General features: G+C 43.9%; 1 protein-coding gene across 1 annotated transcript in view; it reads right to left on the bottom strand.

The window, feature by feature from the left end:
- The window catches only part of PACSIN1 (protein kinase C and casein kinase substrate in neurons 1), an 80,696-nt gene that overhangs the window by 31,860 nt on the left and 27,033 nt on the right, over positions 1–21,803 (bottom strand). The window contains exons 3-5 of the mRNA XM_053457871.1: positions 12,887–13,043; positions 12,109–12,344; positions 11,865–12,020 (exon numbers count right to left, since the gene is read on the bottom strand). Of these exons, the coding sequence (XP_053313846.1) occupies positions 11,865–12,020; positions 12,109–12,344; positions 12,887–13,043 (549 nt within the window). The remainder of the gene's footprint in view (positions 1–11,864; positions 12,021–12,108; positions 12,345–12,886; positions 13,044–21,803) is intronic.

Below are 21,803 nucleotides of genomic sequence, written 5' to 3' on the forward strand. Positions count from 1 at the left end.
TGGTGAAAAATTGAAAAAAAAACAAATTTTATGACTTGTATTTGAAAAATCTTTTACTCACCTAAAAAAGCAAGTAAAAAAACTAGCTAAATAGATTCTACTACTTGTCCTGAGTTTAGAAATACCCAATGTTTTTATGTTTTTTTGCTGTTTTTTCTAAGTTATAGGGCAATAAGTACAAGCAGCGTTTTATGATTTCCAAATCTTTTTTAACAAATCTGGTCAGTCTGCCTCCATCTCCTCTTTGGAACATCTTTGAAGCCGGTTAACTCAATTTAACCCACTTAAACCATATATTTTTGAAAACTAGACACCCCAGGGTATTCCAAATGCTGTTATTTTAACCCTTTCCATGCACTAATTATACAACTACACTTTGTCATAGTATTTTTTTTTTTTCCACACAAATTGTAATTTAGTTATAGATATACAGGTTCTGGTATATGTCACTGTCAAACAACCCCCCAATATGTGTTCAGGAACATCTCCTGAGTGCAGTGATACCCGACATGCATGGGTTTGTCGGGTTGTTTAAGATTTAAAATGCCACATTTGGGAAGTGCGCTTTTTTCTCCATTTTGGTCAGTCTGTACCTATGCCCTATCTTTGAGCTAGGCCACTCCAATTTACCCCATCAGCCATTTTTTTTTTATATTAGACACCCCTTGGGTATTTGAAGTGCTTTTATTTTAACTCTTTGTTGAGATTTTTGAGAAATTTTAGCACTTGCTCAAAATAATAAACTTTATTTTTTAATTTTATTTTATTTTTTTAATACTTTTTTTATATTTTTTTTACACATTTTGCTGGTACTGGATGGTTCATCTAGTGACATCACTGCATAATTATTTTTAAATGTTAGCACATTTTTTTTAAATTTTTTTTTCCATTTTTTATTTTTTTTTTTGAATATTTTACTAAACACATAGTGATTAGAAAGATGGGCTCCGTTGACTTGCATGGTTGAATGCAGTACCTGTATTCAACCAGCAAGTGGAGCCAGTTCTCTAGAGGGTCTGGAGACCGTCTAGCGAACTCTTTCTTCTTTATTGTTTTATTTCCTGGGCCGCCGCCATCTTGCGGATGGCGAAGATCACCGGCAGCTGCGGCCAGAGGTAAGTGTTTGGTGTCGCTGGATGCCTCCTGATCGAGGCATTCCAGCGACACCATTTAAGTTTAGGAGGCGATCGTTGATCGCCTCCTAAACGCTTTTAAAACGGGCGTCCGCCGCCATACAATGTATGGCGGCTGTTGACGCCCCGGGGAGGGGCCAGACATGGCCCCCGATGCCGATCTCGGCCTTGCTGAATGTCTCGACATCGAGGCATTGCAGCAAGGCCGTTTAAGCGAAGAAAGTGATCCTTGATCACTTTCTAAGCTTATTTAATTTTTTGACGGTTCAGGACCGTCAAAGGTCATTTAGTGACCTTCTTGTTATGACGGTCCTGAACCGGCAAAGGTCGCGAAGGGGTTAATTTTACACATAAGGACACACAAAATTAGCCAGAGTAGGGCGTATATACCGCCCATCCACTACTGTACCGGCCTTTCTGTGACAATATATATATATATATATATATATATATATATATATATATATATATATACACACCTCCAGAAATGCCTTTTAACCCCCTATATGCCACTCTGCCACATGATATGCCTTTTAACCCCCTATTTGCCACTCGGCCACATGATATGCCTTTTAACCCCCTATATGCCAGAGTGACATATAGGGGTATAAGGCATATCATGGAGCACAGTGGCATATAGGAGGGTATAAGGCATTTCTAGAGGCAGAGTGGCAAGCCTGGGGGCAGATGTGCATAACTGGTGGGGCAGGTTGACAAATGAAAGGAAATAAAAACAAAAAATATTTTTCTCAATCATTTTAGTAAATATGAAAATAGTTTACATGAATTAATATTTACTATAAAACTTTTTTCCTATAGGGTAGTGTTATATTCAGGCTTTTTCTTTTTTCCTAAATTAATATTCAGAGTTTGGGGGAGGGGGTCGTCTTATAATCGAGCAAATACGGAAGTCTCGTCTAATGCTTCAGGGGCTCCCTGGATCACTCATTGTCCTTACCAGGACAATTACAGCACTGTATTCAGCTACGCCTACGGGGTTGGGTGGGCTACGGTGCTATTACATCAAGGATACTGAGCCAGTTCCTGATCCCTTCCTCGCTAGTATCATCTAGTGCTGGGTCTCGCCTCTGTCTCTATCTGAATGTCTGCACGTTTCCTGAAACTCAATCTCTTCAAAACCGAACTTCTCATCTTCCCTCCCTTCAATGCTAGGATTCCATCAGTTTCCCTCAATGTTAATGGTGCTATCATCTCCCAGTCTCCTCATGCCCGCTGTCTTGGTGTCACCCTTGACTCCGAACTTTCGGTTACCCCCCACATTCAGCCTGTCTCTAAAATCTGCGGCCTCCATCTTAAACATTGTGCTATGTTGTAAGCGTCCTTAAAGAAGTGGGTCTTGATGGATATTTATTAAGGAATAAAGGCAGGGGGAAAGACGGATAGGCCGGGGAAGAGCATTCTAGAGGATAGCGCAGGTCTTGAGAAATCTTGTAAGCAGGGGCGGGCTGGGCCGGGGGGCAATTAAACGGCCGTGCGGCCGCCCATTTAAATGGACGATTCGGCCACGCCAGGGCCGTCTTTAATGCCCGCGGCATCCGCGGTGGGCCACCCGAACTGGCCGGCACACCGAGATGCCATTGCAGACGATGTGGCTGTGAGTCTTAAAGCGGCGGTTAGACGGGATGGCCGCTTTAAAATCGTTAAGCGGCCAGCGTGCCTGCACAGTGCCGCCCAGTGTCATATCGTCAATCTGATGGGCCGCTCAAGGGGACGGAGTCACACGGAAAAGCTCCTCGTGACAGCTAGAAGAGCATGTTGGAGGACAGCAGCAGTGAAGGATGGCAGCAAAAACGTAAGTATTAAAAAAAAAAATTAAAAAATAATTGTGGTAATGGGCGGAAGGGGAGCCATATTCAAAGGGGGGGCTGCATTGGGACAACAAATGCAAAATGGGGGTGGTTAGGGGGTATAAGTACATAACAGGGTGGTTGGGGCACCACATAAATCAATACACAAAGGTGGGGGGTGGGTGGCTGGGTTCAATATACATTATTGACATTAAGAATGCAAAGGGGGGGCATAAATACACAATGGAGGGGGGCTTGCTGGGGATATCACATAAATCAATACACAGGGGTGTTGGGGCATAATGTACAAAGGGGGCTGGCTGGGGGCACAAATCCACATGGGGCAATACACAAGGGGCATAATGTACAAAGGGGACTGGCTGGGGGCACAAATCCACATGGGGCAATACACAAGGGGCAATACACAAGGGCCATAATGTACAAAGGGGGCTGGCTGGGGGCACAAATCCACATGGGCAATACACAAGGGTGTGGGGGGAAATACATTAAAACCAAAGGGGGGTGGCTGGGGCATCAATACACAAGGGGTGAAAACAAACAAACAGAAAACCAGTGTGGAAAGCATTTTGGATGTGGGTGTCAGTGACACAGAGCCTGTCCTGGTTTGTGTGTGTGTTTGGATGTCAGTGTGGCAGAGCCTGTCCTGGTGTCTGTGTGTTTGACTGTCTGTGTGGCAGGGCCTGTCCTGGTGTGTGTGTGTCACTACCGGCGGGTTAGGCTGAGGATCCACTGAGGATCCACGCTGCAGTACAAGGAAAGGCGCCCCCAAGCGGTGATGAGGAGATTCCTGGAAGAAGTATCAGCAACCAGGGGTCCCCAATAATGCAGGAACGAACAGATGAATTCAAGGAGCAGGCAATCGGATAGTCGGGGTCACGAGCAAAAGGTCGGGGCAGGCGGCAAACAACGGGTAGTCACGAACAAGCAGAGTTCAGGCAAGGGCAGGCGGCAAACAACGGATAGTCAGGTACAAGCAGAGTTCAGGCAACGAATAAGCAGAGTTCAAACGCTAGTGAAGGCAATAAAGGCTCTATCACAGGCAAGGGATAGCTGTGGGTTTAAATATCCCTCCACTCCTAGATCCTCCTACCCACCTAATTAAGGGGGAGGAGGAAAAAAGGTCCCTTTAAATCCCGTCATGAATATATTCATGAGATAGCCGTTCGCGCATTCCCTCGATCCACACGGGGGCGCGCGTCCAGCGGCAGAACGGACCTCGCCGCGTTTCAGCCGGGAGCTGCCTGCGCGAGCTGCGTCTCGGCTCCCCTGCTCGAGGACACAGCGGATCCGCCGGCAAGGTAACAGTGTGTTTGGGTGTCGGTGTGGCAGAGCCTGTCCTGGTGTGTGTGTGTCGGTGTGGCAGAGCCTGTCCTGGTGTGTGTGTTTGGGTGTCGGTGTTGCAGAGCTTGTACTGGTGTCAGGGCGTGCTGTTTGGGGACAAAATTGGCTCACGCTGGGCTGTTTGGGGACAAAGTTGGCTCACTCTGGACTGTAATTTGTTAATGTTATCTTGGTGCTGGTCGGGTTCTATGTGGGCAGTGTGGACACCAGGGCTGGCTTTGGGGGTGTGCATCCTGTGATCTATGCCTGTAATTAAGGGGTTTTATCTATACCTTTAATGCTTAGTTGTTATGTGATTTCCAGTTGATCTGTACCTGCAAAGCTGGGTTTGTGTGTTATTCTGTTGATCTGTATCTGCTATGCTATGTTTTCATACATTATTTATGTATACCTGCAAATACAGGGTTTGTATTTCTTATTCAGTTGATCTATTATACATGCACGTGCTGTTTACATGTGTTGTTTATTTGATCTATACCTGAACTACAGGGAGGTGTGGCTTAATGAATGAGGGACAAAGGGACTCTGGGGATGATTACAGGCAGGGGCCCAAGGAAATGCCTAGGGTCCAATTTTTCCATATTTAAATTTTATTTTTTTACAAAGATTAGCTGTTTTTTTTTATGTATTAAACATATTTTTTTTTACTCCCAGTCCCATCACATTACATCAATACGCGTTAGAAAATCAGGAAAAGATGGGCATGGATGGTGTGCTGATTCGTTGACGCAACGGGCCACTTGACTAGACTTGCCCCCCAGGCCCTAGGCTGCCAGCCCTCCCCTGCTTGTAAGCCGCGTGAGAGCTAGAAATCAAAGGAGAGAATAGAAGTAGATCATTGGATGAGCAGAGATACCAGTGAGGTATGTATTTAGAAAAGAGTGAGGAAATGTAGGTAGAGGAACTGCTGTGAAGGGTTTTGAAAGTAAGAGTCAGGATTTTGAAATGAATCCTGAAGCGCACAGGCAGCCAGTAAGAGACTGACAGAGAGGAAGAGAAGTCTGGCAGCAGCATTCATTAAAGATTGTAGAGGGGTGACACAGTTAAGAGGGAGACCAGCTAAGGCAGAATTACAATAATCAAGGCGGGAGATAATGGGCATGGGCAAGAGTTTTAGTGGCATGCTGTGTTAGGAAGGGACAGAGATGGAGACAGACTGAATTTGGGGAGTGAACGAAAGGTCGGAGCCAGGGGTGACACCAAGACAGTGGACTTGAGGAGACAGGGAGATGATAGCAACATTAACTTTGAGGGAAACTGATGGAATCTTAGCGTTAGAGAGAGGGAAGATGAGAAGTTTGGTTTTGGAGAAATTGAGTTTCAGGAAAGGACATCCAGGTAGAGACAGAGGTGAGACAGTTAGTTACACGATCTAAGACAGAGTGAGGGAGATCAGGAGAGGATAGCTAGGTCTGGGTGTCATCAGCATTCAGGTGGTATTGAAAGCTAAAGGATGAGATTAGTTTGCCAAATGAGGAAGTGTGGAGAGAGAACAGAAGGGGATCTAGTACTGAGCCTTGGGGTACCCCGACAGAGGGGGAGAGGAAGTATTACTGGAGACAGAGATGCTGAAGGTCAAAAGCAGCAGAAAGGTCCAGCAGGATTATAGCATAGAGTAGTGGCCCTTAGATTTAGCAGTGAGGAGGTCATTTGTAACTTTAGTAAGGGCGATTTCAGTAGAGTGTCTAGGGCAAAAACCAGATTGAAGAGGGTCAAGTAGGGAGTTGGAATCAAGAAACTTAGTTAACTGGGTATAAACAATTCTTTCAAGAAGCTTAGAGGTGAGAGGAAATAGATGGGACGGTAATTGGACAGATCAGTTGGGTCAAGGGAGGGCTTTTTCAAGATTGGAGTAATGGTAGCATGTTAAAGGAGGACGGGACAGATCCAGTAGTGAGGGAGAGGTTGAAGATGTGAGCTAGAGTAGGGACAAGAGTAGATGAAAGTGTCTGGATGAGATGGGAAGGCATCGGGTCAAGGGGGCATGTGGTTGGACAAGAGAAAGAAGAAGAGCACGTACCTTCTCTTCAGTGACTGCAGAGAATTGATGTAATGTAGTGAAGGGAGAAGAGGTCAGTGGGTAGCAGGGCACATAGTCAGGAGGGAGGGTGAGGGCAGGGTGGTCACTGTGCACATGTCATATCTGATAGTTTTGATTTTATTATTGAAATATGTGGCAAAGTCGGTTAGTGAAAGGGGTAGTAGGGATAGGTTGTAGAAGGGAATTGAAAGTGCTAAAGAGTTGTTTAGGGTTATGAGACAGGGAAGAGATGAGGGAGGTGAAGTAGGTTTCTTCAGCAAGGTTCAGAGCGGATTAGTAGGAACGTAGCATACATTTGTAGTGCAGAAGGTCAGCCATGGAATGAGACTTTCACCAACTACACTCAGCAGTGCGGGAACAACGTCGTAGGTGTCTGGTTACAGTCTTGTGCTAGGGTTGGAAATGTGAACGTCGGGAAGAGCAAGTAGTAACTGGGGCTACATCCTCAAGAGCAGGTGTGAGAGTGGAGTTATAGAGAGAGGTAGCGTTGTAAGAGATAGGAGAGGGAGTAAGTTGGTTAAGAACTTCTGAAGGTTAATAGAGCTGAGGTCTCTGGTTAGGCGAGGATGGGGTGCGGGTGAGTGAGTAGGAGGCAAGGTTAGAGAGCAGGAAAGGAAGTGGTGGTCATAGAGGGGGAAAGGAGAATTAGAAGAGCGAGTGAGAGAGCACATGGTAGAAGGTCCAGGGTGTGACCATCATTATGAATATGGGAGTTATATGTTGTGTGAGATCAAAAGAGGCGGTAATAGAAATTTTGAAGCATGGGGCTTTATGGGGTGTCAACTGGGATGTTGAAGTCCCCAAGGATAACGGAAGAAATATCAGATGAGAGAAAGAGGGGCAGCAACATGGAAAAGTAGTCAAGAAAGATGTTAGCCGGGCCAGAGGGACGGTATATGCATCAGCTATGCATAAGGAGATGAGATTAAATAGTAGGATAGCATGGACTTCAAATGAGGAGAAAGAGAGTGATTAAGTTTATGTATGTATGTACGTATGTATGTACGTATGTATATATAATAGCTGCAAGCCACTTGGGGGGGTCACAGAATGGGGCCTTGGGCAGAACATGGATAACAGGAAAGACAGCTGTAAAAAGAGAATATCACACCTACATGCTATTTAGGGAAGGAAGGAAGGAAATCCATCTCCTGGAGATAGGCATGGGAAACATAGCAAGTCAATAAAATCACACGGTGGGGTCTGTCACCTGAGTCGCCTGAGTACCCGCTGCGTCCCGGTCACGTCCGGAGTGCGCCGCCCGAGTACCTGCTGCTTCCCGGTCCCCTCCGGAACGCTCCCATCCGGAGTTCATCACCCGAGTACCCGCGGGTAGTGGGTACTCGACACTTACCTTCCCTGCATGACAGGCAGAGTCTTCGCAGCGCCGCTGCGTCCTCACAGGAACAAACCGCCGCTAACTGACGGACGTGTACGACGCTGCACACCACGCCCTCTTCCTCTCCCACACCCCCATTGGACGTCGTCACAATTGGGGGCGGGACCTAGAAGAGCGGCTGATTGAAATACTGAAACTGAGGCCATCCTTCAGTGGCCTTCCCTGTTTCATCCCCAAGTGTCTGACGCTGTTCCCCCAGATAACCACCAACTACACAAGAAAGATGGGTACTACCGTATTTGCTCGATTATAAGACGACCCTGATTATAAGACGACCCCCCAAAATCTGAATATTAATTTATGAAAAAAATAAAAAGCCTGAATATAAGATGATCCTATAGGAAAAAAGTTTTACAAGTAAATGTTAATTCATGTAAACTATGTGAACAATTTTTTTTTTTAAGAAAAGCTATGATTGCGAAAAATATTTTGTTTTTATTTCCTTTTTTTTCAACCTGCCCTCCCAATTATGCACATCTGCCCCCAGGCTTGCCACTCTGCCCCAGAAATGCCTTATACCCCCTATATGCCACTGTGCCCCATGATATGCCTTTTGACCCCCTATGTGCCACTCTGCCTCCAGAATTGCCTTATACCCCTATATGCCACTCTGGCATTTAGGGGGTTAAAAGGCATATTATGGAGCAGAGTGGCATATAGGGAGGTATAAGGCATTTCAGGAGGCAGAGTGGCATTAAGGGGGTTAAAAGCCATTTCACAGAGCACTCTGCCTCCAGAAATGCCTTATGCCCCCCATTTAACACTCCCTCCCTCCTCCAAACTTATCAGAGCTTCTGAGTCCGCGGTTCGTAGTCCGGGCAGCATGTAGAGGTCTACGCGATTCGCGTAGACAACTTCCGCTGCAGCCGGGAGGAGGTGCGGTTAGCAGCGGGGGCTGTCAGAGATCACGGGGAACTCTGATCTCTGACAGCCGGGGAAGGTCTGCGCGATGGACGCAGACAACCCCCGCTGCTTACCGCACCTCCTCCCGGCTGCAGCGGAAGTTGTGTACGCGAATCGCATAGAGCTCTACACACTGCCCGGACTAAGCACCGGGGACTCAGAAGTACCGGTAAGTGGGGGGGGTCAGGAGGATCTATACACACCAGCTTACAAACACACAAATACCTACACTGCTCTTACACACACCTGACCATACACATACACTGACCATCTCACACCACCCTTTCTCCCCATCTCTTACCTTTCTCATCTTCTTTCTTCCATCCAGTTGTGGGAGCACGAAGTCTGTCATTTCAGACTTCTGCTTTACTGCTCCCTCATCACTACGCGCCGGCAATTGATGCCAAGTGCCGGGACATGACGTCATCCCCGCGCTCGGCAACAATACCCGGCGCGTAGTGATTAGGGAGCACGGAAGCCGAGGTCTGAAGTGCCAGACCTCGAGCTCCCTAATGTTGGGCTAGTTAGAGGGAGGTTGTGATCACTCCAACCAGCCCTGCTGATCAGGGCTAGTTGGGGAGATCACGATCTTGCACCTACCTCGGCACGGCCCTGAAGAACGGCCCAGGGGAGGCCGCTTCTCCCCTCGCCCCTCCCCTAGAGATTCGTGGCTTCATGGGGAATCTCCGGCTCGGTAAATAAGTATACTCGGCGTATAAGACGACCCCCGACTTTTGAGAAGATTTTCTCGGGTTAAAAAGTCGTCTTATAAGCCGGAATATACGGTATATATTCTCTGGAAAAGGGGCTAAGGTTATTTGTTAGTTATTGGAGGAGGTAACAAGGGTATTACATTTATCGTTAATACACAACGCAGAACAGATTATTCTCCACACATATCAATTGGTGGTAGTGGTTCCTTCCTATCAGATGTGGGAGTGTGAGAGAGGTGGAGGCCACCATAGGAGACAGCAGCGGGAGAGGCAGTGTTACAAGAGGTTAGCCAGGTTTCAGTTAGTGCGAGAAGGTGCAGGGAACTAGAGGCAAAGTGGTCGTGTAAGGCTGTTAGTTTGTTACAGACAGAACATGCATTCCAAAGTGCAAAGGTAAATGGGGGGGCAGCAGGGTTTGTGGACAAGATTAATGACATTTCTGGAATGTTGACTGGGAGAGGATGAGAAAACCAAAGGGGGCCAGAATTTGGGGAAATATCCCCAGCTGCTAAAAGAAGTAGAAGAGAGAGTGAGAGGAGGTAGGAATAAGACTTGTGTGAGCGGAGAGATTGTTGGGAGTGAGGGGAGGTGAAGTTGAAGAGTCCTTGGGATGAGAGAAGGGGAGAAGAAAGTAACGATGGTGTAATACAGACATAGTATTGAGGTGCTGGTGGCTGGAGAGAGATAACTTTTACTAACAATAGAGGAAAGTGAAAAGAGGAATAAGATGATTATGAGCATGATAACTGGAGACAGATGGTGATGGGAATGGAACGGTGGTGTAGCAAACACAATAAGCAGTAGGCAGCACTTGCTGACAGTTCGGTGGAGTATTGATTGCAAGTACTTTCTTGGTGAACTCCCTTGGTAAACTTCAAAACAGTGGCACTTGGGTGGAAAGTGGCACACAGATGGAATGTCACTATTGATATAGGGATATGCTCTTATACTTTTTAGTTCTTGAGTAGTTCTCCTCATGTTTTGTAGACCATATGGGCATGTGAGTAGATAAATAGCATCAAATAGGTTATCTTTGTTCGTTAAGACCCAAATTCTGTAGTTTTCTGTTTTTATCAACTAGCTGTTTATGTGGACATCCTCTGCCCTCATCCATCAGGAAGAGGACGTCACGGCAAGTGACCTTCTAAGCTCAAACAGTGTTGCTGAAATGCCTTAATAATGAGGCATTCAGCAACACTGAAAAACCACCACGGGACACACTGTGATTGCTCCAGAAAGGGCCACAAGCACCATAGCGAGAGATTTTGCAATATAAAGCCAAGATGGAAAAGCCATCCTTGACAGTTGGTATGAGGTGTTTGTGCTGATATGCTATGTTTCGCCAAATGTGGAGCTGTGCATTATGGCCAAACATCTCCACCTTGATCTCATCTGTTCAAAGGACTTTTTTCCAGAAATCTTGTGGTTTCTTCAGATGCAACTTTGCAAACCTAAACTGTGTTGCCATGTTCGTTTTACAGAGAAGAGGCTTTCTCCTGGCAATCCTTCCAAACAACCCATATTTATACAGTCTTTTTGTACTGTCATGAACTTTAAGATGGTAACTGAAGCCTGTAGAGTCATGTTTTTTTTGCAATTTCTCTGGGCATTGCACGGTCTGACTTGGGATGAATCTGCTAGGATATCCACTCACAGGAAGATGAATATTTTCCACCTTTGAATTACCTTTCTCACTGTAAAGTTATGGAATTTAAAGGCCTTACAACCCTCCCCAGATTGATGGGCAGCAACAATTGCTTCTCCAAGATCATTGTTGGTGTATTTCCCCCTTGACCAGCAAACTGCTAAAACTTTGGCTTTTATAAAAGGTGGCCACACTTGTTAATCAGTCAAACAGTTAGTTTTTACTCACCAGAATAAGATGAAACAAAGTAACCTCCACACAAAATATTTAATAAGCATTGGCAAAGCTTACGCAGACATGCAAATACCACTTGGTTTATACTTTCCAAATATGTACACTGTTAACTCAAAAACCTTTGCAGAAAAAAAATAATTTTTTAACTCCATAAATTGGCTGCTTTATTGCATTGCTATGACATACTATAAGCATTTAAAATATTTAAATATATTTAAAAATTATTACAGCATCCATCCGATCTCTTAAATGACAACTCAGACCATATGCTATGCAAGTCATGTGCAGAAATTCTTTATCTTTTACTGTATCATTTATTTACAGTTCTACAGTACTATGAATCACTCAAAACCCTTCTGTTACAGTTCTGATTGTCTTCTTCTCTCATGTATTTAAGCATTATCATTCATGAGTTTGTTATGGTTTAAGAGCTTATATGATTGTATATTTTGGTCTATTAATGATGGTACAATGGAAGCGATCACAAATGTACTTTTATAAAATAAATGCATTGACTGAAAACCAAAGAGGACAAGCACAAACTAGGGTTTTGTAAATAAATGCAATAACTGATGTAAATAAATCAAATTTGAAAAAAGGAAGATACAGATAAAAATGTTACTGACCTTTTGCACATCCTGCTTGCACTTTTCGACTTTATCTTGCATTTTCCGTAGCTGATCTGTTGTAATGGAGGAGTCAGCCTTGCTACTGGCCTCTCGAATACTGGCCAGTTTTTCTTCTTTGCATGCCATATGGAATGCTTTCTTAGCCGTCTCCACCTGTAATAAAGCATTAAATATGGACAAAATCAGGGACCTCACTCCATTTCATCTTTATGTTTGCTGACAACTAGTTTCCATATCTAACCTCCTTAATCTTTTTGGCCCAAGGTTTTTGTGCCTTGCGGAATCCGTCCTCAGCTTCTTTGCTCTCCTTGAATCCTCCCATCATTTGTTTGTGATAAGCTTCCTTCTGCCAATTTCGAACCTTCTCCATGTCTTCTGATACCAGTCGGTTTTTTACCTCCTGGTGTAACTCAGCCACTTTTTCTGCTTCTACTAGTAGGGATCCCCATGCCCGCTCTAATGTGCCACACTGAGGACCTGTGGGGTACATGTTTACAGCTAATCATTTTGTATGGTAAACTTAATTACTTCTAAAGACATTCATTTTTGTGAGAATCATCACAAGAACAAGGTTAAATGCCCCTTGAATCTAGGCAAGAGCTGCTTGTTAAGTTTATCAGCTCTGAAAAATTGTGGCTTAGGGCTCATGAAAAGCGGTTTGTGGTATATCACTTGAAATCATTTCCCTGTGTGTAATCAGTTTTATTTATTTGTCCCTAGCCAGTTTCATGTACTGAACAAAAGATGAGAAATATTAGAACAAGAGATCATTGTCTAAAATGTCAAAAGCCTAGATGTAATGTAAGGACGCTTTATTTTACTGATGGTGGTGAGAGCATGTAAACATGCAAGGGATAGGCATACGGCTAACCAGAATCTAAGACAAGAGGTTGCTTAAGGATTTACATTTTTCTTTACAGCAGGAAAAACGGATTGACTATTTTCCTTCAATATCTACATTTCTATGTATTGTAGATTGTGTATAAATGAATGGTGTGTACTTTAAAGATAGCGAATACCTTTCTCAATAAGCTGACGCCAACGCTTAGCCCACTCAGTCAGTTGCTGCGCGTAACCTTTCTCTATTTTAGCTCTGTCTTGCAGGCAGCTCATCAAATCATTACATAAGCGGTGTCCATCATCAATCCTCTTCACTGTTCTTTTGTAGTGCCCGACCTACATACACATAAATGTTTAGTTGAACTTAAAGAAAGTGCACTTTCATGTAATTTGGAATAATTAATTATAATAAAGAGCAGTTATATTTGTCCTGCCTGTGGGATGAATAGTTTTTCTCGAACACCTTTATATTAACTGACTAGTGTATATGTCCTTCATTGTAGGACTCCTGCCATTTATCTCTTTCTCCCTCTTCTCTCCCATTATCTCTTTCCTGTTTTCTCTCCCTCTCAACCCCCTGCTTCTTAAATTTTGTTCTGATTGTCAGATAGTCTTTTAAAGTATCTGTGGGAATTTGTTCTGTACTCCTCTCATGTACCCTTTCTTCTCACCTCTAACATTCCTCTTCTTTTCCTAGATACCCTACCCACCCCTCCCCTAACCTGCCTTTACCTCCCCTCCCCTCCCCTAACCTGCCTTTACCTCCCCTCAACTCCCATAAACCTTTACCCAACTGACATACATTATATGGACAAAAGTATTGGGACACACCTCTGAAATATTGAATTCAGGTGTTTTAATCAGACACATTTCCATAGGTGTATAAAATCAATCACTTAGCCATGAAGTCTGCATTTTCAAACCTTCGTGAAAAAAATGTATTGTTCTGAAGACCTCTGTGAATTTAGGCGTGATACTGTGATAGGATGCCCCTTTTGCAATAAGTCATTTCATGAAATTTCATCCCTTCTAGATATTTCACGGTCAAGTGTACGTGGTATTATTGGAAAGTGGAAGCGTTTAGGAACAGCAACAAGATCCCGTAAGGTCACAGAGAGGAGTCACCAAGTGTGAAAGAACTTTACCGACCCACACAGAGCCCTGACCTCAACCCATCGAACAGCTTTGGGATGAACATCAGTGCCTGACCTTACAAATGCTCTACTGGATGAATGGGCAAAAATCCCCACTCCAAAATCTTGTAGAAAGCCTTCTCAGAAGATTAGAAGCTGTTATAGCTGCAAAGGGGGAACCCCCTACATATTAATGTCTATGCAATGTCATAAAAATCCCTGTTGGTCAGGTGTCCCAATACTTTTCTCCATATAGTGTATAATCTCCTTACCTACCTTCATCATATTTTCTTTCCCTTCTTACTTGACCCCTTCTACACTCTGTTCAACTTGCCTACCATCTCCTCACTTCTCCTCCCCTTACAGCAGTGGGGGTGGGGAAGAGCAAAAGGAGGTGGCAGAGGGCAGAGAGGGGCATAGGGTGAGGCTTAGCAGAGTAGAGGGGGGTCAAAAGAAAACAAAACTGATGAGTAGAGGTCAGAGGTAAACTGAGGGGAAGGCAACAGAGGGGATCAATGGGCAGTGACGGGATGCGGGCAGAACATAGCTGTGCAGAGGGGGTGGTATGGAGTAAATACACATGGAAGGCACCAAAAGGAGAGTCAGGCAATGGTGTTGAACAGAGCGGCAATATATATTTTGCCATTATAATGTTCACTTAAAATTGGAACATATGCCCCCATTGTCCAGCCAAGTCCAATGTCTCAAAACATCCTCAAATTAACCTGAACCCATTTATTTCATAATTAGCAGGTATTTTCTGTTAATTTAGTTCAGTTATTTAACATTTAACTGGCAATTTCATTAAAGACAGGAGGCTCATATTATACTTTACTTTCTTTACTACTCCCAATAACAGCATAAATGGAGTACACTTTTTTAAAATGTATATAAAGAGAAAAAACTTATCAGGTACAAATACCGTATTGGCTCGGATATAGGCCGCCCCCGTATATAGGCCGCACTCTAAAAGTTTGGTGCTTTTTTAAAGAATAAGTTTTTTTCTTTAAAAAAGCACCAAAAAAACATGCTGCCACTCTGTCCCCCCCCCCGAGATATGCTGCCACTGTCCTCCCTCCCTGAGATATGCTACCACTGTCCTCCCTCCCCGAGATATGCTAGCACTGCCCCCCCCCCGAGATATGCTACCACTGTCCTCCCTCCCCGAGATATGCTACCACTGTCCTCCCTCCCCGAGATACGCTACCACAGTCCTCCTCTGCCCCCCCCGAGATATGCTACCACTGTCCTCCCACCCCGATATATGCTACCACTCTACCACTGTCCTCCCTCCCCGAGATATGCTACCACTGTCCTCCTCTGCCCCCCCCGAGATATGCTACCACTGTCCTCCCTCCCCGAGATATGCTACCACTGTCCTCCCCCGGCGGGGGACATCTACGCAATACGCGTATACAACGCAAGTTGTATTGCGTAGATGTCCCCCCCGACTTACCGGAGCAGACTCCTGGGTGTCTTGCGTGGCCGGCGGGGACATCTACGCAATACAACTTGCGTTGTATACGCGTATTGTTGTATACGCGTATTGCGTAGATGTCCCCCGCCGGCCCCGCAAGACACCCGGCAGTCTGCTCCGGTAAGTCCCGGGGGGGGGGTGGTAAAACGCACCGTGCCGGCACCCCCCCCGTGGGAAGTGCTGGCAGGGGAGGCTGTCTGAGCGTATGGGAGAGTTGGATGCAGGTCCCCTGCACCGCTGCGGGGGATCTGTATCCTAACCCCGCTGCCTGCCCGGGACTGCATGTCCCGGACGTCGGGCGCTAGACCCCGAATATAGGCCGCACCCCCACTTTAAAGACTTAAAGTGGGGGAAAAAAGTGCGGCCTATATTTGAGCCAATACGGTACATGTGTATAACATAACCTGGATAACTGATAACCAATCATAGTGCAGCACAGGCTATAAAAGGTAAAGTCACAAAGTGTAGTTCCTCTTTCTTTGCTGCTCCAGCGCAGAGATAAGTACAATTTTGTGTTTCTCTCAAGACAAAAAATTTCTGGTGTTAGCTTAATTTCCTTTATATTTCTGTGATATATTCTTATCATATTTACAACCTTTATTTTGAATCTCTGTACCTTTTATTTTATACATTTAGTCCCTGTATTTTTGTATCCCCTCATAATTTGGGCGGGGAAACAGGTCTTTTGAATATTTATTACAGGGCAAGCGTCATTCCCAGCTGTTACAGCGTTTTTCCTGTCAGAAATATCGGTTTAGCCTGTCAGCTTGCCTTTTCTCTCCCCTCAGTGTGGGAAGTTCGTTTAGTTTTCATTGGCCTTTAGTATTACCTATATATTCCCTGTGGTCTTTTACCCTCAGTTATTGGTATAGTATATATAAGCAAATATGTGGCAACATTTTTCCCCTCAGATTATTATCCTTTATATCTGTCATGACCTCTAAAGGATCTGCACTTTCCTCTCAGGAGGACTTATCTAACATTGATAACATGCCTGAGGAGCAAATTAAAGCCCTTCTGTCCAGAAGTCTGTTCAGGATGCTGTTAATGCAGCAATGATTAATATGCAACAGACCCTAACCAAATCTGTTGCAGCTGTTGTGGCAATGTCTAAAGCTATGCCTCAGAGTAAGGTTTTCCTGCTGAAACCTTTCGGTCTGTAGCTGATGTTAATAGTGATTCAGATGAACACTGTACCCCTCGCAAAAAACTCGAGAAGAGGAAACACATTGACGGTCTCACTCCTCACTCTTCTAAATAGAGTAACTTGGACCAAGATAAATCTAAGCATATGATGCAAAGTTCAAGCAGCTCTCTGACGTGTGCACAAAATTCCTTAGGGAATCCCTTTTTAATCCTGAGAAGATCAGGCATCCTAGATCAGCCGAATGGACTCCAAATTCCACCGTAGCTAAATTTGTAGAGCATTGGGTCCGGAAACCTTTAACGAAGGCCTCTAGGAATAAAATGCGTGAATGCCCACGTGCAAAGTTGGCTAATAAGGCTTGTTGGATGCCAGAACTTGATCCGAAAATTGTCCAATATCTTTAAAAATCTGGCAAAGATCCGAAAAAAAGGGATGGATAGACCATTTAGAAATGACAGGCTTTTGGATTTGGTTGCACTTGTCACTAAAATGTTTGATCTAACCGAGGAGTCCCTTAGCACAGACACTCCTGTCGATATCCATGTTATATGTGGATGGTTGCAACGATTAATGTGCGCATTAGGGAACGCTAATGTATCACTATCCTCTGAAAGACGTAGGTCTATCTTAATAAAAATTTACGCCCAATTGGCCCATATGGCCACTGAGGAGCCAGGACCATCAGCTGTTGGCTTATTATTCGCCATCAGGAATCTGTAAAAAAAAGGTTTTTCAGCCCAAAATTTATGGCCGGGCCGGAAGAGGCTGCTCTTCCGGCCGTGGGGATTCATCCGCAAACAGAGGCAGAAACCATTCCGGATATCAACCTGGGTATCAGTCCAATTACCAATCTGGGTACCAATCCTACCCATTCTTTCCGTCACGAGGAAGACCATGGCGTGGTAAGACATTTTGCTTTGAATTCTTCCCGTGTTCAGCTCCGACCTCTGGGTTTTAAACACGATCAAATAATACAGAATAGAGTTTTATGCACGGCCGGAACAGGTAAGTCTTTCGTCTCCCTTCCTTTTCTCCAAGGAAGAAAGCAGACTTGTAGAAGACGAAATACAAGAATTGATCACCAAAGGTGCTGTCCAACAAGTACCTTTTCATGCTCCAGGGTTCCTCAGCAACATCTTCTTAGTGAAGAAGAAAGAACAAGGCATGAGACCAGTCATCAACCTGAGAACTCTCAATCATTGGGTGAAAAAGAATCATTTCAAGATGGAAGGAATCCACTGTGAAAGGGACCTCCTGAACCGAACGATCTAATGGTGAAGATGGATTTAAAAGATGCATATCTTACAGAACCCGTTCACCCGGAACCCAGACAATTCCTTCAATTCATATGGAAACGGACGAAAAGGCAATTCACATGCCTTCCCTTCGGTCTATCTTCAGCGCCTTGGTGTTTCATCAAGTTGATGAAACCAGTGGTGGCAAACCTCAGGAGCAGAGGGATATGTCTCATCATTTATCTGGACATTATCCTCATCATGGCCCAGGATAGGAAAACGATCCGCATTCATACCTCTTGGACGCTCACTTTGCTTCAACAACTAGGTTTCTGCATCAACTGGGACAAGTCGAATCTCCGACCATCTCCCCATATGGAATTCCTGGGGTTTACAATAGATTCCATTCATCAAACTCTGTCTACCGTCAACAAAACTAAAGATGATTCGCAAGGAAATCAAAGCAGTTCTTCGCAAGGAGAAGTTATCCCTTCGTCTACTGGCATGAATAGTGGGCCTGTTATGATCTTCAATCCAGGCCATATTTGCAGCTCCACTTCATTATCGTGCGCTTCAAAGGTTGAAGGCTCGACATCTTTGTCAAGGCTTAGCATATTCCGAAGAAATTTCTCTGACCATCGAAGCCAGGGAGGAACTCCTTTGGTGGCTCAAATATATAACTGCATGGAATGGGAAACCCATTTTGAACTCTCTTCCAGACTTTATCATAGAATCAAATGCCAGCCTCATATGATGGGGAGCTCGAGCAGGCCAGACCTCTACAGGCGGGAAATGGTCCATGGAGGAAGCGGATCTTCATATAAATTGTCTCCTTCGCACGGACAATACCTCAGAAGTTCAATACATCAACATGCTAGGAGGCACACGATCAAAAGAACTGGCAGAGTTGTCAAAAGACTTTTAGTATTTTTTCTTGGATCGCAGGATCACTCTGAAAGCAGATTATCTGCCGGGTTTATCCAATGTGATAGCAGATTGGAACTCCAGATACCTGACAAATCACAGCGACTGGAAACTACACGAATCAATACTCAATCAGCTTTATCATCTCTGGGGACCTCTCGACGGCGATCTGTTCGCGTCTCGTTTAAATCGCCAATTACTAAAGTTGGTGCCCAGACCCGGAAGCGCCAGGATTGGACGCCTTCTTTCAAGATTGGTCCATCGGCACAAATTATGCCTTTCCACCGTTCGCCATGATCCAGAGAGTTCTGTCTCAAGTTGAAAATCAACAGGCGACTTTAGTCCTAATCACCCCATTCTGGACGTCTCAACCATGGATTCCCCATCTTCTAGAACTGACCATGGACACACCTCGTCTACTTCCGAGGTGGCAGAATATTTTGACAAACTCCAAAGGGGATCATCACCCACTGATTCCACAGAACAACCTCTCTCTCAAGGCTGATCGCTGGGAATACGGTTTCCACAAGCACTTTTCAACATCTACTTATGAACTCTTATCAGAGCCATGGGCACCAGGTACCAGAAGTACTTACCGATCAGCCTGGAAAATTTGGGTTAGCTGGTGCGTGGAATGAAACTTGGATCCCGTATGTGCACCTATTCCACAAATAATGAATTTCTTGTCATCCATTTACGATCAAGGCAAAGCATACCGAACCATCAATGAATATGGTTCTGCTATTTCTGCTCAACATATGTTTGTTCACAAGGTGCCGATCGGAAAACATCCATTAGTCTGTCGAAAGGTATCCGTTTGAAGAGACCTCCTGTTTCTAAATATCAAGACAGCTGGGATGTTAACTTAATCCTTAACATGTTTCTATCTTGGGAAGATAATGATAGATTGTCAAAGATTTGACTTTAAAATTATCCACCTTGTTATGTTTGATTTCTTTTAAGAGTCTCTGATGTTAGGGCCTTAGATGTCTCAAACAGAATCTTTAGTCCTGATGGTGTGCGTTTGAATGTCGTTAGACGCACTAAGACTAATTTAGCAGAGGTCTTTTACCCTGCTTCCCCATATAATCCAAAATTATGTGTTGTGTAAAGTTAACAAATATATGAATCATTGACTAAACCCTTGCGATTACACTCATGTACTCAATTACTCATTTCTTTTCGCAAGCCCTTTTTGCCAGTTACTATAGCTAGGTGGATCAGGTTAATTATGGCTAGGGCAGGGATTGATACTACTAAATTTGGAGCGCACTAAATTGCCGCAACGTGCCGCAATTACCTCTAAGACTTACATTGCAGGCGGTAGCTTACATGACATTATTAACCCCTTAACGACATGTACGGGCTTGCAGTGCAATGTGATAACGACAAAGCCCGTACATGTATGGGCTGCCGTTAAATAGCTGCATCGCAAGAAAAATGGCCGCCCGGGTAAAACAGCTTAGGTAGCGATCGGAATCGCTTCCTAAGCATAAACTGTGTTGTAGTAGCATGTAGTAACACAAGCCCCCTACCCCAATAGCCTTGTGATTGCTCCGAAGAGCAAACACAAGTGCCATCATGTAAACGACGTTGCCGTCATTCACAAGATGGCATCACTAACTCACAAAAATCTATCCAGACCCTCTTGAGAACTCTGCATCCAATCATGCAAGGTCAATGGAGCCCAGCTCACTAACCAGTGTGATTCGTGTAAAAAAAATAAATAATAATAATGTTCAAAAATAAAAATAATATGGTAACGTACAAATCCCCACTGTCATAAAAGAAAAAAAATACGTTTTTTATGAGCAAGTCCTTCAATCCTTTATCTTCACAAAAATTCCCGCATGGAAAGAGTTCAAATATTGGCATTATAAATGCTCATAGGGTGTCTAGTTTTAAAAAATGTATGATTTGAAGGGGTAAATTTAATTGGCCGGCTTCAAAGATGTCCCAAATATGGGACATGGGGGCAGTAGGACCAGATGTCTAAATGGCAAAAAAATACACACCTCACAAAGGGGGCCTTTTACCTCTCAAATGACCCAACAAACCCATGCATGTGTGGGGTAGCACTGCGCACAGGAGATGTGCACATATTGGAGTGTTGTTTGAAACGGAAATATACCAGGAACGGTAAATTTATACCTGAAGTACAACGTGTGTGAAAAAAATACAAAAAAAATGTACTACCATAAAGTTTGACAAAGGCTGGTGGTAAAATCAGTGCATGGAAAGGGTTAAAATACCAGCATTTCAAATACCTTGGGGTGTCTAGTTTTTAAAAATATATGGTTTAATGGGGTCAATTTCATTGGCCGGCTTCAAAGATACCCGAAATAGCACATGGGGCAGAATGACCAGCTTTGGGGGGTTTTGAAATAGCAAAACGCTACTGGTACTTATTGCCCCATAACGTGCAGAAAAAAGCAATAAAACATAAAAACATTGGGTATTTCTAAACTCATGACAAATAGTAGAATCTATTTAGCAGGTTTTTTCATTTGTTTTTGCAGATGAGTAAAAGTTTTTTGTTTAACCCCTTAATGACAAAGCCCGTACATGTACGGGCTCAAAATGCATTGTTTTCAATGGGTTTAGGGACCGCCCATTGTCCTTAAGGGGTTAAAAAGTGAGAAAAGGTAATTTAACAAAAAATCACCATATTTTATAAAAAAAATTTATAGTAAATTAGATGATATGATACAAATAATGGTATCTAAAGAAAGCCCTGTTTGTCCTGAAACAATATATAATGTATGTGGGAGCACAAAATGAGAAAGAAGAAAATCACAGCTAAACAGCAACACTGAAAAATGTTAAGAGTCATTGTCCCACAATATACTACGAGTAAGAAGCGCTATTGTCCTTAAGGGGTTAAAGCAGCCAATTGGTCTGCAGAGTCTACCTTTGAAACGTTTTATTTTAAACCCATTCAACATGTTTCTAGTCACGTATTTGTATTGTTTTATTTTATGTCAGAGTTAGCTTTAAACTAACATAATATGAGCCTCCTGTATTTAATGAAATTCCAGATTTTTCAAACATAAAGTCACAATTTTATTAAAGACAGGAGGCAAGTATTATCCCTCCACTTACTCTATGTCTAATGAATATATTTAGTAGTCCCACCGGAGATTGTTATATACTTCTTAGTTCGGTTTACATTTGTTAATG

This window comes from Spea bombifrons, chromosome 2, assembly GCF_027358695.1.
Source record: "Spea bombifrons isolate aSpeBom1 chromosome 2, aSpeBom1.2.pri, whole genome shotgun sequence".
NCBI classification, from domain to species: Eukaryota; Metazoa; Chordata; class Amphibia; order Anura; family Pelobatidae; genus Spea; species Spea bombifrons.